The 13,501-nt window shown below is 37.3% G+C and overlaps 1 protein-coding gene across 1 annotated transcript in view; it reads right to left on the bottom strand.

Annotated features, from left to right (window-relative positions):
• TTN (titin) overlaps positions 1-13,501 on the bottom strand; it is a 242,421-nt gene that overhangs the window by 58,106 nt on the left and 170,814 nt on the right. The window contains exons 234-258 of the mRNA XM_017735567.1: positions 13,269-13,501; positions 12,987-13,177; positions 12,071-12,500; positions 11,229-11,537; positions 10,668-10,816; positions 10,544-10,576; positions 10,317-10,446; positions 9,897-10,196; positions 9,494-9,811; positions 9,112-9,408; positions 8,723-9,022; positions 7,734-8,048; positions 7,495-7,643; positions 6,489-6,639; positions 6,118-6,399; positions 5,724-6,026; positions 5,316-5,618; positions 4,916-5,197; positions 4,158-4,457; positions 3,765-4,067; positions 3,344-3,652; positions 2,978-3,259; positions 2,449-2,748; positions 2,015-2,308; positions 3-1,918 (exon numbers count right to left, since the gene is read on the bottom strand). Coding sequence (XP_017591056.1) covers positions 3-1,918; positions 2,015-2,308; positions 2,449-2,748; positions 2,978-3,259; positions 3,344-3,652; positions 3,765-4,067; positions 4,158-4,457; positions 4,916-5,197; positions 5,316-5,618; positions 5,724-6,026; positions 6,118-6,399; positions 6,489-6,639; positions 7,495-7,643; positions 7,734-8,048; positions 8,723-9,022; positions 9,112-9,408; positions 9,494-9,811; positions 9,897-10,196; positions 10,317-10,446; positions 10,544-10,576; positions 10,668-10,816; positions 11,229-11,537; positions 12,071-12,500; positions 12,987-13,177; positions 13,269-13,501 — 8,179 coding nt within the window. The remainder of the gene's footprint in view (positions 1-2; positions 1,919-2,014; positions 2,309-2,448; positions 2,749-2,977; positions 3,260-3,343; positions 3,653-3,764; positions 4,068-4,157; positions 4,458-4,915; positions 5,198-5,315; positions 5,619-5,723; positions 6,027-6,117; positions 6,400-6,488; positions 6,640-7,494; positions 7,644-7,733; positions 8,049-8,722; positions 9,023-9,111; positions 9,409-9,493; positions 9,812-9,896; positions 10,197-10,316; positions 10,447-10,543; positions 10,577-10,667; positions 10,817-11,228; positions 11,538-12,070; positions 12,501-12,986; positions 13,178-13,268) is intronic.

Raw genomic sequence — 13,501 nt, 5'->3', positions numbered from 1 at the left:
TCTAAATCTTTCAGTTTTCTCTCAACATGATAACTTAAATTTGGACTTCCACCATCATAATCTGGCCTTCTCCATTTCAGATACACAAATGTCTTTCCTTTCTCTGCAATGTGAAGATTTTCTGGCTCTCCAGGCTTGTCAATAGGATTAATAGCAAGGATAGGAGTCTTGGTCTCAATGCAAGGACCTGGACCTATTTTGTTCTCTGCACAAACTCTGAAGAAGTATTCCCGGTTCTCTATAAGATTTGCCTTTACTAGTCGTTTAGTAATATCAGAGGAGACAATTGACCATCCCCTCTGATTTGGTTGACGGTATTCTACTATGTAATTTGTAATTTCAGAGCCACCATTATCCACTGGACTCTCCCAAGAGATCATACAAGAGTCTTTTGTGACATAGCTTACTTTCAGGTTCTGACATGGTCCAGGTCTGTCAAGTACATTAACAACAGCAAAAGCTTGAGCGTGTCCACAGCTGTTCTTAGCTGCTATTATATATTTGCCATGATCAGATCTTTTGGCTTCTTTCACTTGCAGTTCAACATTAGGTAGATCATGAAGTATTTCAACACGCTTTTCTTGGACTAATACTTTGCCATCTTTAGACCATGTTATTTCAGGATCTGGTCGACCTTTTACTTTACCAGTAATATGTATTGTTTGACCTACTCGGACAGTAATTAAGTCTCGACAGGTCACATCTAGGCTTACTTCTGGAGGAGCAAGAATATCCTTTGCAAGTACAGTTTCTGGTAGTTCTCTTGGTTCTCCCTCTCCCACAATGTTGACAGCTTTTATTCGGAACTTATATTCATTTCCTTCTATTAATCCAGGTACTCTGAAAGCACACTGTCTAATGAGTTCATCCTTATTAATCCTATTCCACTGTGTAGTTCCAGTTTTCTGACATTCCACAATGTATCCCAGAATTGGGCTGCCACCATCCTTGAGGGGCTTTGTCCACACAAGATCAGCTGATTCTTTAGTTTTGTCTTTTAACTTTGGATTTATAGGTGGTCCAGGAGGAGTGATAGGACGTGATGCTTTTATTGGATCAGAGCTTGGAGATGGTTTGCTTAAGCCCACCATGTTTTCTGCAAGAACTCTGAATTCATATGTGTTGCCTTCAAAAAGACCAGTGACTCTGTATTTCATATCAAGTATAGGTGACTTATTGACACGCACCCATTTACCAGATGCTTCCCGACGTTCAAGTATATAACCAGTTATTGGAGTTCCACCATCAGATTTTGGTAGAGTCCAAGACACTGTTGCAGCATTTTCTGTAATATCATAAACAGTTGGTTTACCAGGTGGGGATGGTGGATCAAACATGTATTTAGCAACTGTTGGTTCTGAATCCAGAGGTGCACCAATGCCTATCTTATTTTCAGCACGAACGCGGAAAATATATTCACAGCCCTTCTGCAGTCGTGGTACCTTAATTTTTGTGTGACTTGTTCCAGAGCTAACCACTCCCCAGGTTTCTTTCTTTGATTGACGCTTCTCAACAATATAATTAATTATAGGACTCCCACCATCGTCTTTAGGAGGACGCCAAGAAATAACCATATATTCCGGTGTTACTTCAAGAATATTAATGGGACCAGTTGGTGGGCCTGGAACATCCAAAACTGTAAGGTGCAGAGCCACAGTTTTGCTGCCAGCTGCATTAGATACTGTGAGTAGATATTCTCCCGTATCTTTTCTTACACAGTCTTTGATAGTAAGCACAGTTGAGTAATTGTCAGTCTCAATCTTGTATTTGCCATCTGGTTTAATTTCAGTGTCATCAGTAACCCATTTTGCTGTGGGAACTGGCACACCTCTCATAATCGCTGGAAGGCGCACTGTGGTGCCAGCCTTAACAACGAGACCTTCAATTAACTTCACATCTAGATCCACAGATGGAGGTACTGAAAATAGAGAAAAATGGAAATTATATTCTCAGGGCAAATGCTTATAGAAAAAGAGAAAGAATCAGTGAAACAACATGAAAAACCAAAAATTACCTAGTTTTTCTTGGCACTCTATTGGTATAGTTGTATCTGGAAGGCTAAGACCAACAATGTTCTGAGCTCTCACACGGAATTTGTATATTTTTCCTTTCTGTAGGCCTGTAACAACACAGTCTAGCATAGGGACTGTCTGGAACTTAGTCCATTCATCTGCACCATCTTCTTGATATTCCACCAAATACCCAGTTATCTCAGCACCACCATCACGATCTGGTCGATTCCAAACAAGGGAAACTTCAGTCTTGTCAACATCTACATGATGCAGATTCTTTGGTGGCCCTGGAGGATCTTTTAAAATACAAAACCAAAATGGTTACTAGGATGAAAACTCTATGGTACCAGTGCATCATGTTCATACCAACAGGACAACCTCAAAATTACCAAATCCCATATGAACAAAACAAATCATATGATTGAAAAACACTTACGCAGTGGATCTATAGCTTTGATAGGTTTAAGCGTTTCCACATATGGACCTCTACCATATTGATTCTCAGCTGCAACTCGGAAGAGATACTGAGTGCCTTCCATGAGATATTTAGCCATATGACTGCGTTTCTTGGAGGATGATGAGATGGCTACCCACTGTGCAGAAGCTACATCTCTCCTCTCCACCACATAGTTGGTAATGACAGAGCCGCCATCATCTTCTGGTTCCATCCAAGTGATATAACAGGAGTCACTTCTAACATCACTGATGTTCAGATTTCTGGGTGGACCAGGCTTATCTAACATTGATAAAAATGGGATCCATTATTTATTTGGCAATCAGCATTTCTTATAAAACTTTGTACATTTCAAGATAAATTATATTATATTTTATATAATTTTTAGTCCTCTTTCTGCTGTGTATTTTTTATAACTTGGTTTATAGATATTATCCAGAAATTCCTTTATTTCTTAATCTCCAATTATAGAGTAAAAAAATGTTGTACAGAAGGGACACAAAAAGATTACCTAAGACCACAACTTTTACTGAAACGGTCTTTGAACCAGCTGGATTTTCAACTGTCAGGGAGTACATTCCACCATCTTCATGGACAGTGTTACGGATTTCAAGTTTACTGCCAACTCCTGTAACCTCAATATCAGCTTTGGGTGACACCTCATGATCTTCTTTCTTCCAAGTAACTTTTGGGAATGGAACACCCTTAATAACAGCACTAAGTCTCAGGGTATCTCCAGCTTTTACATGCTGTTCTCGGGCCATATTAGCATCAAGTATTAACTCAGGAGGTTCTGGAATGAAAAACATAAGTTTTTACAAAATGAGGAAAAAAAAGTCTGTTCTTAGGTAAACTTATCTGATTTTATTAAACTCACCAAGCCTGTCCTTTACTTCCACCGGATCAGGAACATGCGCTGGATCAGATTCGCCTGCTGCATTGACTGCCTTGACCCTGAATTTATACGTTAATCCCTCAGTAAGACCAGTGACTTTGTAGTTTGTTTCAGGACAAGAATCTGCTGTAAGATTAGCCTGTTTCCACTCTTCATCTCCAACTTTCTGATACTCTATAAGATAGCCAATTATCTTGCTATTTCCATCATGGCGAGGTGGTTGCCAAGATAAATCAACTGAATTTTTGGTTTTATCTACTGCTTCTGGATTAACAGGTGGACTTGGTTTTGCTGTTAAAAAAGCAAAAAAATGAAACGGGAGAAAAAAAACCTATTAGAATAATTTTCTAACTGAAACTGAGTGCATTAAAATTTCAATGACAAATGAAATGTGATACTTTACCGATTGGATCTCTAGCAAAAATTGGCTTTGATGGTGGACTAGGATCACCAACACCAATTTCATTTTCTGCTGAAACACGGAATTCATATTGACAGCCTTCAAGGAGATCAGGTACTTTGAACTTTGTACCGGGGAAAATTGGGTCTTTGGTAACTTTGACCCATCTTGTAGCCATTGTTTCCTTCTTTTCTACAATATAGTTTGTTATTGGCTTGCCTCCATCATATGGCTTGTTCCAAACCACTACTGCAGAATCTTTGGTTATATCCTTAATGATTGGTTGCTCAGGTGCATCAGGAACACCTGGGGTGAGGAGAAAAAAAAGAGTGTATGAGCATTACAAACAGAATAAAGATTGGAGTATCCAAATATAATTGCAAATGAAAAACTTACGGAAACGGTCCTTGGCTTTCATCTCATCAGAGATGAGAGGATCACTTATGCCATAAAGATTTTCAGCATAAATTCGAATTTGGTATTCTCTTCCTTCAAGCAGCTTGGGAATTTTGCATGTTGTCTTCACTGTGGCAGATGTAACTGGCATCCACACGTCTTTGTGTGCATCCTTCTTCTCAATTATGTAATTTGTAATTTCACTGCCTCCATCATCTAACGGAGGTTTCCAGGAAACTACCATATGATCTTTAAAGACTTCATCAAATATAACTGGGCCTACTGGAGGTGATGGGCGATCTGTTTAAGAAAAAATAAACCATACTCATGCTTTTTTATGAACTTCACAAAACAACTTAGATTAAACAGTGTCAATACAGTAAATATAGCATAAAATTAGAAACCTGACATCATAGTTACAATAAGGCATCAAGACTTCAGGGCTATTCCTATTTGTTTGACATACTGGAATTAATTCCTTACTACGCATAACGTATTTGGTGATTAACATTTTCTACAGTGTTGACATTCTCTAAATGCATGTAGAGACATTAAATTAATAATAAACTAATGGATAAACTAATCCAGAGTTAAATATGTGCTCAGAATTAATAAATAGCTTTTTAGTATAATTGAGAATGCAGTAAATCAAATTATTGTAATAAAGAACACATTTCAATACTTAAATTTTATAAAATGCAATGAATTCTAATCACAAATAAAAGTCCCAGACCATATTGTTATTCAGGAAAACCTACCAACAACATTAACTTGACAATATCCTTTTCTTGATCCTGTGCTGTTCTCTACAGTAACACAATATTTGCCTGTGTCTTCGCGGACAGATTTTAGTACTCCCAAACAAAGAGTTGTAGGAGTTGTCTTGATCTTTATTCGGTCATCTTCTTTCACAACAATATCATCCTTTAGCCAAGTAACCTTTGGTGCAGGCTTGCCTGAGTAACGTCCAGTCAAGCTGAAAGCTTCACCAACTCGGACAATAAGTTTGTCTCTAAAGTCAAGGTCAAGTGTGGGAGGAGCTGAAAGACAATATTAAAATACGCAACGCCCACAAATGTCAGCAATATTAATACAAAAAAGTAAGGAATCAGTATAAGTAATTACTATTTTAAAAAGAAATATGTAAAAGAAACGTACCAATTTCATCCTTGCACGTGATTGGTTTAGTGCAAAATGATGGCTTGCCTTGCCCTACAATATTGCAAGCACTCACACGATACTCATAGGTGTCACCCTCTTTCAAGCCTTCTACAGTGAATTTCCTATCAAGCATTTTCTCCTTTGTAACTTTGTGGAATTTGTCTTTTCCAATGAGACGGCTCTCTAGAACGTACATGGTGATATCTGAGCCTCCATTATATTTTGGAGGGTTCCAGGTTAGTGTAACAGAGTTCTTGGTGACTGCTTTTACTTCCAGGTCTTCTGGACGGTCAGGAACAGCTGAGAATAAAGTAAAAATAAGGTAGATTCATTTCTCTGCACATTCAGAATCTTCTTGTGTATTAATCTCATATGACAGTTATCCAAACTCAAAAATACCCTTACTTATTGGATCTCTAATGAGAATCTCTTTTGTTGTTTCTGTGAAAGGACCCATGCCAATTATATTTTCAGCTGCAATTCGGAAAAAGTAGGCTTTCCCTTGAATGAGTCCCTGAATAGTAGCATTCTGTCTTGTAACTGTGCAGGTCACTGGAGTCCAAGCTCTATGGTCAGATTCACGTTTTTCAATTATATAGTTGGTAATAGGAGAACCACCATCATCTTCTGGAGCAAACCATGACAATTTACAAGAGTCATTGGTTAGATTCTCCGTAAGGAGTGGCATTCCAACTGGGCCTGGCACATCTGAAAGCAAAGAAAAAAATGGAGTATTGAAGCACACATGCTGAATCTTATGAAACTGTACTTGTTCACAAGCACTGAAATAGCAACTTACCTAGCACATCAACAATAATTGTCTTCTTCCTCTCACCACCGTCATTTTTAGCAAGAAGAGTGTATAAACCCTGGTGACTCCTTTTGCAATTCTTGATGACTAAAGAAGAACTAATAGCTGTTTCTTCAATTTTGGCTTCTTCTGGCAGAGCATGATCATCCCTGCTCCAAGTCACCGTTGGAGGTGGTTTTCCTGAGACATATGCTATGATCCGAATTACTCCTCCAGCATGAACAACAATTCTGTCCCTGACACTTGCATCCAAATTAATATCAGGAGCCACTGAGGGACAAGAACGAAAAGGTCAATGAATATTTTTTTTCTTGCTTTGAGTTAGAAGTACTAAAAATGTAAATCAAAATTGTAAATACCAATTCTGTCCTTCATTTCAATAATGTCTGTAACTTCTCCAGGTTCTCCAATGCCAGCAGCATTTACTGCTCTAACTCTAAATTTGTAAAAACAGCCTTCTTTTAATCCTGTCACAACAAACTTGGTTCCTCTAATTTCTTTATCTTTTACCTGGAAGAAAACATTGTAACGTCAGCAAGCATCAAGATATCACCAATTTCTTTGCAGAGTTTGAAACAAATCTTACATTTGATATTATTTCAGATTTACAATCACATAACAGTATTAAGCATACATAGATCTAGCCCACATAGAACTCTTCAGAAATTTTTAGAGAAATACAGGACATGGATCTACAAGCTATTCAGAAGATTTTTCTTTTTTTTAATGTACTCTAACATAGAAGGTTGTTACAGCAATTACAGTAGTCTGGTCACAGAATAATTACATGTATTTTTGGACACATAAACTCATATAAGTGAGAGCAACAAGAAAAGGGATTTCTGTTCTTTTCTTTTCAAAACCCAATATAAAGTCTCTTTACCTGGAAACAGTATAGGAAATGTAGGTCTTACTAAAAATGCACCCATATGTTTATGGAGATATAAAAAATAGCCAAGGTGTGCACCAGTTAAATTTTCAGTAATGCACTATTGAAAAAAATGAAGAAAATGTAGAGACACAGTAGTTGTAAATGCTTTGACACTGACACCAGTGAGGACTACTTTTCTGACAGTTCTAACTAGGTCTTCTCCGTTTTTTTATCAAATATTACCTACATATATTCCCACATCTTTAATTAGAAATTATAAAATTCTACATCTAGTCATTACAAAGTTAACTTAATATTGAGGAAGGGCAAGCTTTGTCTTGTATTTTAAACATATGAAGATAATTATGGTGCAAACTTTTACAAAATAACTTGAATAGTAAACATTTTTAAAGAAATTTTTTTTCTGGAGCAATTCGTTTTGATAGACACAGAGAGAAGAAGTGCAGATTCTGTAGTAATGGTTTTCAACCTACCCGTTCCCATTCTTCCTTTCCTTCCTCTTTAAACTCAACAATGTAGCCAGTGACTCTAGAACCACCATCCTTTACTGGTGGAGTCCACTCCAAGTCTACAGAAGACCTTGTCCAATCAGTAACTTTTGGTATAGGAGGGCCAGGTGGGGCTGAAAAATATCATCATACAGCATAACAATATATTATATGTTCTCATTTGAATACTTTCAAATTTTGAAAAAAAAGTTTTAAATATTTACCAATAGGATCTCTAGCAAGTGCTGGATCAGATGGCATGCTTGGTGGGCCAACACCAGCCGCATTGATAGCTGAAACACGGAACTGATATTCAGAGCCTTCAATAAGGCCTGTAACTTTGTATGAAACCCCGAGTGCCATAGGCTTGATAGGATCTCTGTTAACCCTGGTCCATCTCTTTCCGGTGGTCTCTTTGCGCTCCAACCAGTAACCAGTAATAGGAGAGCCACCATCATGCTCTGGTTCTTCCCAGTTTACAGTCATTGAGTCACGTGTTATACTGCTAACTGTTGGCTTGTCACAAGGTCCAGGGACAGCTGAGGGAAAAAAAATAGCTTGTAAAAAATTACGTTAAAGATATATAGAAATAGCTAAGTGTAAAAGAGCTATGCACTCACATGGTCACCATTGCACTAGGTGGTTACCCATCTGCACAAAATTTCTTCCCTCATTCAGTTTCTCACCCCTATTCAGGTACATATAATTCTGTGAAAAATACCCTTCCTTCAAATAAAAATCATCAAATTTTTTTTCCTAGCCTTTCTGGATCATTATCTCATTTTAGTGCCCAGCCTAACACTTGCTGTTTTAAGAACCATTTTCTCTTTTCAGCCTAACATTCCTTCTATGTCAGAGCTAATCTGTCTAATTTATCTTTCAAAACTAAAGGCAGGAAACTAATTCTTCATGGGCTGTGAGTTTAATAATGTCTCAAATACAATAGAGTAAGCTGAATCTTATCAGGTAAACACTTATTTGTATGTTTAAGCCTTAAAAATATTGAGATTGTATTTTAATATAACACAAGAGGGGAGAAAAGTATTTTTAAGCACTACACATGCTTTTAAGAACCAGGAACTACTGCTAAAACTCTTCAAGCTATTCTAGAAATTTAGTGATGAGAGAAAGCAGTAGAGGTATTTAACAGATGCTCCACACATACCATCATATGGAAACAACTGACATCACTTGAAAGCTTATTTCTACTTACTGAAAAGGTTTCGTGCTGTTTCTGGCTCACTATCCAAAGGTTCTCCAATACCGTATTTGTTTTGTGCCATAATGCGGAACACATATTCATGGCCTTCCATCAACTTGGGAACAGTGAATATGCATTCCTTAGGCTCATTAGTAACAGGTACCCATGTCTTCCTATTTGCTTCTTTTTTCTCTATAACATAATTCGTAATCTTAGAACCACCATCATCTAATGGAGGAAGCCATGATATTGTCATTTTATCAGCCAAAATGGATTCAAATTTAATAGGTCCTACTGGAGGTCCAGGACGACCTAAAAGATGCATTTTAATAAAGAAGAATTAATCAAGTATCAAATGAATGCTATTAATTAATGTAATTGTAAGAGATTTTGATACGTACCCAGAACATTCAGCCGCATCTCCTTTGAAGCAGTTCCCAAATTATTTACAGCTGTTATAGTATATAAGCCTGTATCATTTCTGCGAGACTGTTGGATCAATAAAGTGCAAGTATCTTCATCAACGATCTTGTTGACATGTTGATCATACACCACTGGTGATTTGTCACCTGGTTTCTTTGGAGAAGCTTTTAGCCATGTTAATGTGGGGAAGGGTACACCCTTTATCTTGGCCACAATTTTAACATCTGTTCCCTCTTCAACTTCCATAAATTCTTTGAGCTCAATAGATGGTGGACCTACAACAAAATGTTGAAAAAATAGCATACAAAAATACTTCATGATTTTAAAATGGAATTTGTATTTACTAGTATCAGTACTTACACGTCTGGTCTTTGACAACAAGTGGGCCAACAGTGGCTGAAGGTCTGCTAGGACCTGCTATATTTACAGCTTTGACTCTGAATTCATATTCTCCACCTTCTACAAGATCCTCAACAGTAAACTTTGTTTCTTCCACATCACGTCTGTTGCATTGCTTCCAAGACTCTTTCACTTCTCCAGTACGATCCCAGCGGAGACATTCAACATTATAATGTGTAACAGGAGCTCCACCATCATTCTTTGGTGGTTTCCACGTCAGGCTCACTGTGTTCTTGGTTACAAGGCCAATCCTCAGTTTAATAGGTGGATCAGGAGGATCTTCACAACCAAAATAAATGTGAATAAATACATTATACAGTACCATCTGGTTTTAAAGGATTTGTTTGACTTTAATTTTACTTACGAATTGGATCCCTGGCTGTGGTCCGCTGGATGGTTTCTGCAGGAGGGCCAACTCCAAAACGGTTTTCTGCACGTACCCGGAAGAAATACTCTTGGCCAGCTATGAGATCAGGTACCACAAAGGAAGTACTGCCACAGTTTGGATTGACTTTAGTCCAGGCCTTCCCCTCAATATTTCTTTTCTCTATAACATAGCCTCTGATTCTATCTCCACCATCATCATCTGGCATCTTCCATGAAAGTTTACAGCTACCTCTTGTGATATCACTTACTTTTAGGTCTTTTGGTGGACCAGGGACATCTGTTAAGATAAAAGTAAAACAGACACAATTTTACAGAAGTATGTAGAAAAATACAATTAAAAAAATATAATAAAAAATAAACCCTAATATTTGAATAGTTCAATATATGCAAGCCATACCAAGCACATTGACTCTGACGTGCACTGTTTTTTGTCCTGCTTTGTTCTTTGCTGTAATACTGTATCGTCCAGAATGACTTCTGTTGCAGTCAGGGATGATAATCTCTGAACGTGTATCAGTTGCTTTCACCTGTGTATTATAGGAAGAAAGAGAAGTTACAGATCAACTTTGAAAATTTGTTTCAAAAATACTACAATAGTGAGGTTAAAAAAATTGCTTGCTTTACCTGAGCTTCTTCAGGTACATTATGACCTCCCTCCTATAAACATGGGAAATAATATAAATGTAAAAGGGAATAGGCTTAAATGTCTAGAAACAGGTGTAGAAAAAAAGCTATTACTTTTACTAACCTTTGCTGCTGTTTTTGCTTTTCCTTCATACTCCCAAAATGTTTTAGGAACTGGACGACCCTTGATAACAGCTGGGATTTTAATTGTTGTGCCAGCACGACAAGAGAGCAAATCCTGTGCTCCAAGATCAAGGAAGATTTCTGGTTCCTCTGCAAAAATATTTAAATATATAAATTTTAAGAGATACTGAAAGTAAATTTCCATCATCACTGAGCTGAAATCCCCCAGAAACATGTGGAACGCATGTTCATGTGAGAAGGGTTGGCCATGCAAAAAGGAAACTGGGAATTATAAAAACAGAAAAATTCGCTGCTGTAAATTCTTCATAAAATAAGCAGTATTTCGTTAGTATGACTGTAGGTGCTGATCAGTTTCCTAATGGAGCATTCCCTGGTAATGGACATCATGACACTTTCAAAAATGTGTGTCAATCTTTTCCTACATTCCTGTATAATTGTTTATTCTGTTCTGACTTTGGCTTGCTTGGCATCCTTTTTGAACATTCACAGCAGTAAGTGGCATTTAGATACAAATACCTAAATCAGTTCTCAGAACTCTCACCTAGAATATCTTGGACAGGTATCTCTGATGTTGCAGGACTTGGTTCTGATTCTCCAGCAGCATTTACAGCTTTCACCCTAAATCGGTATTTTCTGAGCTCTTTCAAGTTGGGAACAACACATTCGCAAGTAGGAAAGAGTTTGTCTCCTTCATTCACCTTCTTCCACTCAGTACTACCTTCATCTTGTATTTCAACAATATATCCTTTTATAGGACTCCCACCATCCTTTTGGGGAGGCTTCCATGCAAGTGCTACAGATGATTTGGTTTTGTCTTTGACCTCTGGGCAAGATGGTGGACCAGGCACAACTGGCAAAACAAGAGCAAGTAAAAATTACCTGACTGTTACTGTCTTCTTGTCTTCCTACTTTTCTAGATAGTTTCTAGAAGAATGCAAGTATTTTCATTTCTTTACCTGTATATAGAGTGTAGGTCCTAGAAAGTGCATACCAATTACAAGTATTACCCATATTAGCAAGGGGTACTTAAGGTACAAGGCATAAATATTGAACTGTTTAACAGTAAGATAAAACAATAATATAAAAATATGATTCTGAACTGAAGTTTATTTGGCAATGCCTACACTGGTGTAACCACAGTATTAGGTACATAAAAGAGGGAAAAATTAAAATTAAAACTAATTATTTTTAAGATTTTAAAATCAGGAAACTTTGTGTCAATTTATTCTCTTAGGTTTAATGCAAACAAAGCCTTTGATTAATGTTAATAAATTAATACTTCATTATTAATAATTAATTTTAATTAATAAATTAAAAATAAGTAATAGTAGCACATTTTTTGTTCTGCTGTGATACAGTCCTCTAACACAATGATATACTTACATATGGGATCTGCTGCCAAAGCTGGATCTGAGGGTTCACTGGGAGGGCCAATTCCAGCAAGATTTTCAGCCATAACTCTAAACTGGTATTCGACACCTTCAGCCAAACGAAGCACATTGTGCTCTAGACCTTTTACTGATGGTTTTGTTACTGGAGCCCTGTTGACACGTGTCCAGTAGACGCCTCCCACCTCTCTCTTCTCCAACCAATAGCCAGTTATTGGGCTGCCACCATTGTCCAAAGGAGGCTCCCAAGTCACCAACATAGATGATCTGGTGCGATCTAAAACTTTTGGCTTTCCAGGAGGTCCAGGAAGACCATAGGGATCCTTAATAACAACTTTCTCTGAGAGGCATTCATCACTTATTCCATATTTGTTTACAGCCCGGACTCTAAACTGATATTTTTCATTTGTTGCAAGATTCCATACCTGAAAAAGAGGATTTAAAACAATTCTTGGCTACTTTCCAATTAAACTTCTTTGGAGTTATGCAGAATTTTTCACTTTAAATTCTATCTTGCAATCTCACTGGCATACCTATGTTTATGTACTACACAGTTCTATGTGATGCCTGAGGATACTCTTATTTCATGTCCATAGGACTGAACATAAATAAAAATGTCATTATGTTTGTTCTTGCAGTTGGTAAAAAAATGAATAATTCTGGAAAACGTAAAGGAAGGTGTCTTCTTTCTAGCTCAGCTGAGGTTAAGTAGCAAAAATGAACAATTTATTTTGTTTTGTCACGTGAGGGATAACATAGATACTTGGATGGGAAACATTCATCCAGTAATTCTGTGGTCTAAATGGAGCATAAGCACAGGCACCTATGCAAGTGGCAGTTTCCATTACATATGTAATATTGTTATTTTTTATGCATACTAAACTATTTAATAAAGATATTTTATAAATTACCCCAAATCTTCTCTCAACAGCGCCTTTGGAGACTTCTTCCCACTCAGATTTCTTCTTACTAGCATCACGTTTTTCAATAATGTAATGGGTAATTTCACTACCACCATTATCAAGAGGTGCATCCCATGTTAAATAGCATGATTCTGCTTTAATATCAGAAACTGCAAGATTTCTTGGTGGAGAAGGACGATCTGTATGAAAGCAATAGAGCATGGAACTACATTTAAAAAAAGGCAAAGGCATTTTATTAGCTGTCATTTTATTAAAATGTTGCACCCTTACCATACACTTCGACATGCACATTGCGAAATGCAGTGCCAAGACGATTGGACGCTCTCACAGTGTAAGTGCCTTTATCATCCCTCACTGCTGCAGGCAGGATAAGTTCAGTTTTTGCCTCGCTTCTAGATATCTCTTCCTTGGTTATCTTAAGTGCATCGGATGTTTGGTCAATTAAAACTTCGTTCTTGTCCCATTCAATCTTCGGCATTGGCAGACCTGTTACATCAGCAGGA

The sequence above is a fragment of the Corvus brachyrhynchos genome, unplaced genomic scaffold (assembly GCF_000691975.1).
Source record: "Corvus brachyrhynchos isolate BGI_N302 unplaced genomic scaffold, ASM69197v1 scaffold255, whole genome shotgun sequence".
NCBI lineage: Eukaryota > Metazoa > Chordata > Aves > Passeriformes > Corvidae > Corvus > Corvus brachyrhynchos.
Note: the sequence above shows the minus strand (reverse complement) of the source record. Positions and strands in the feature narration are given on the sequence as shown.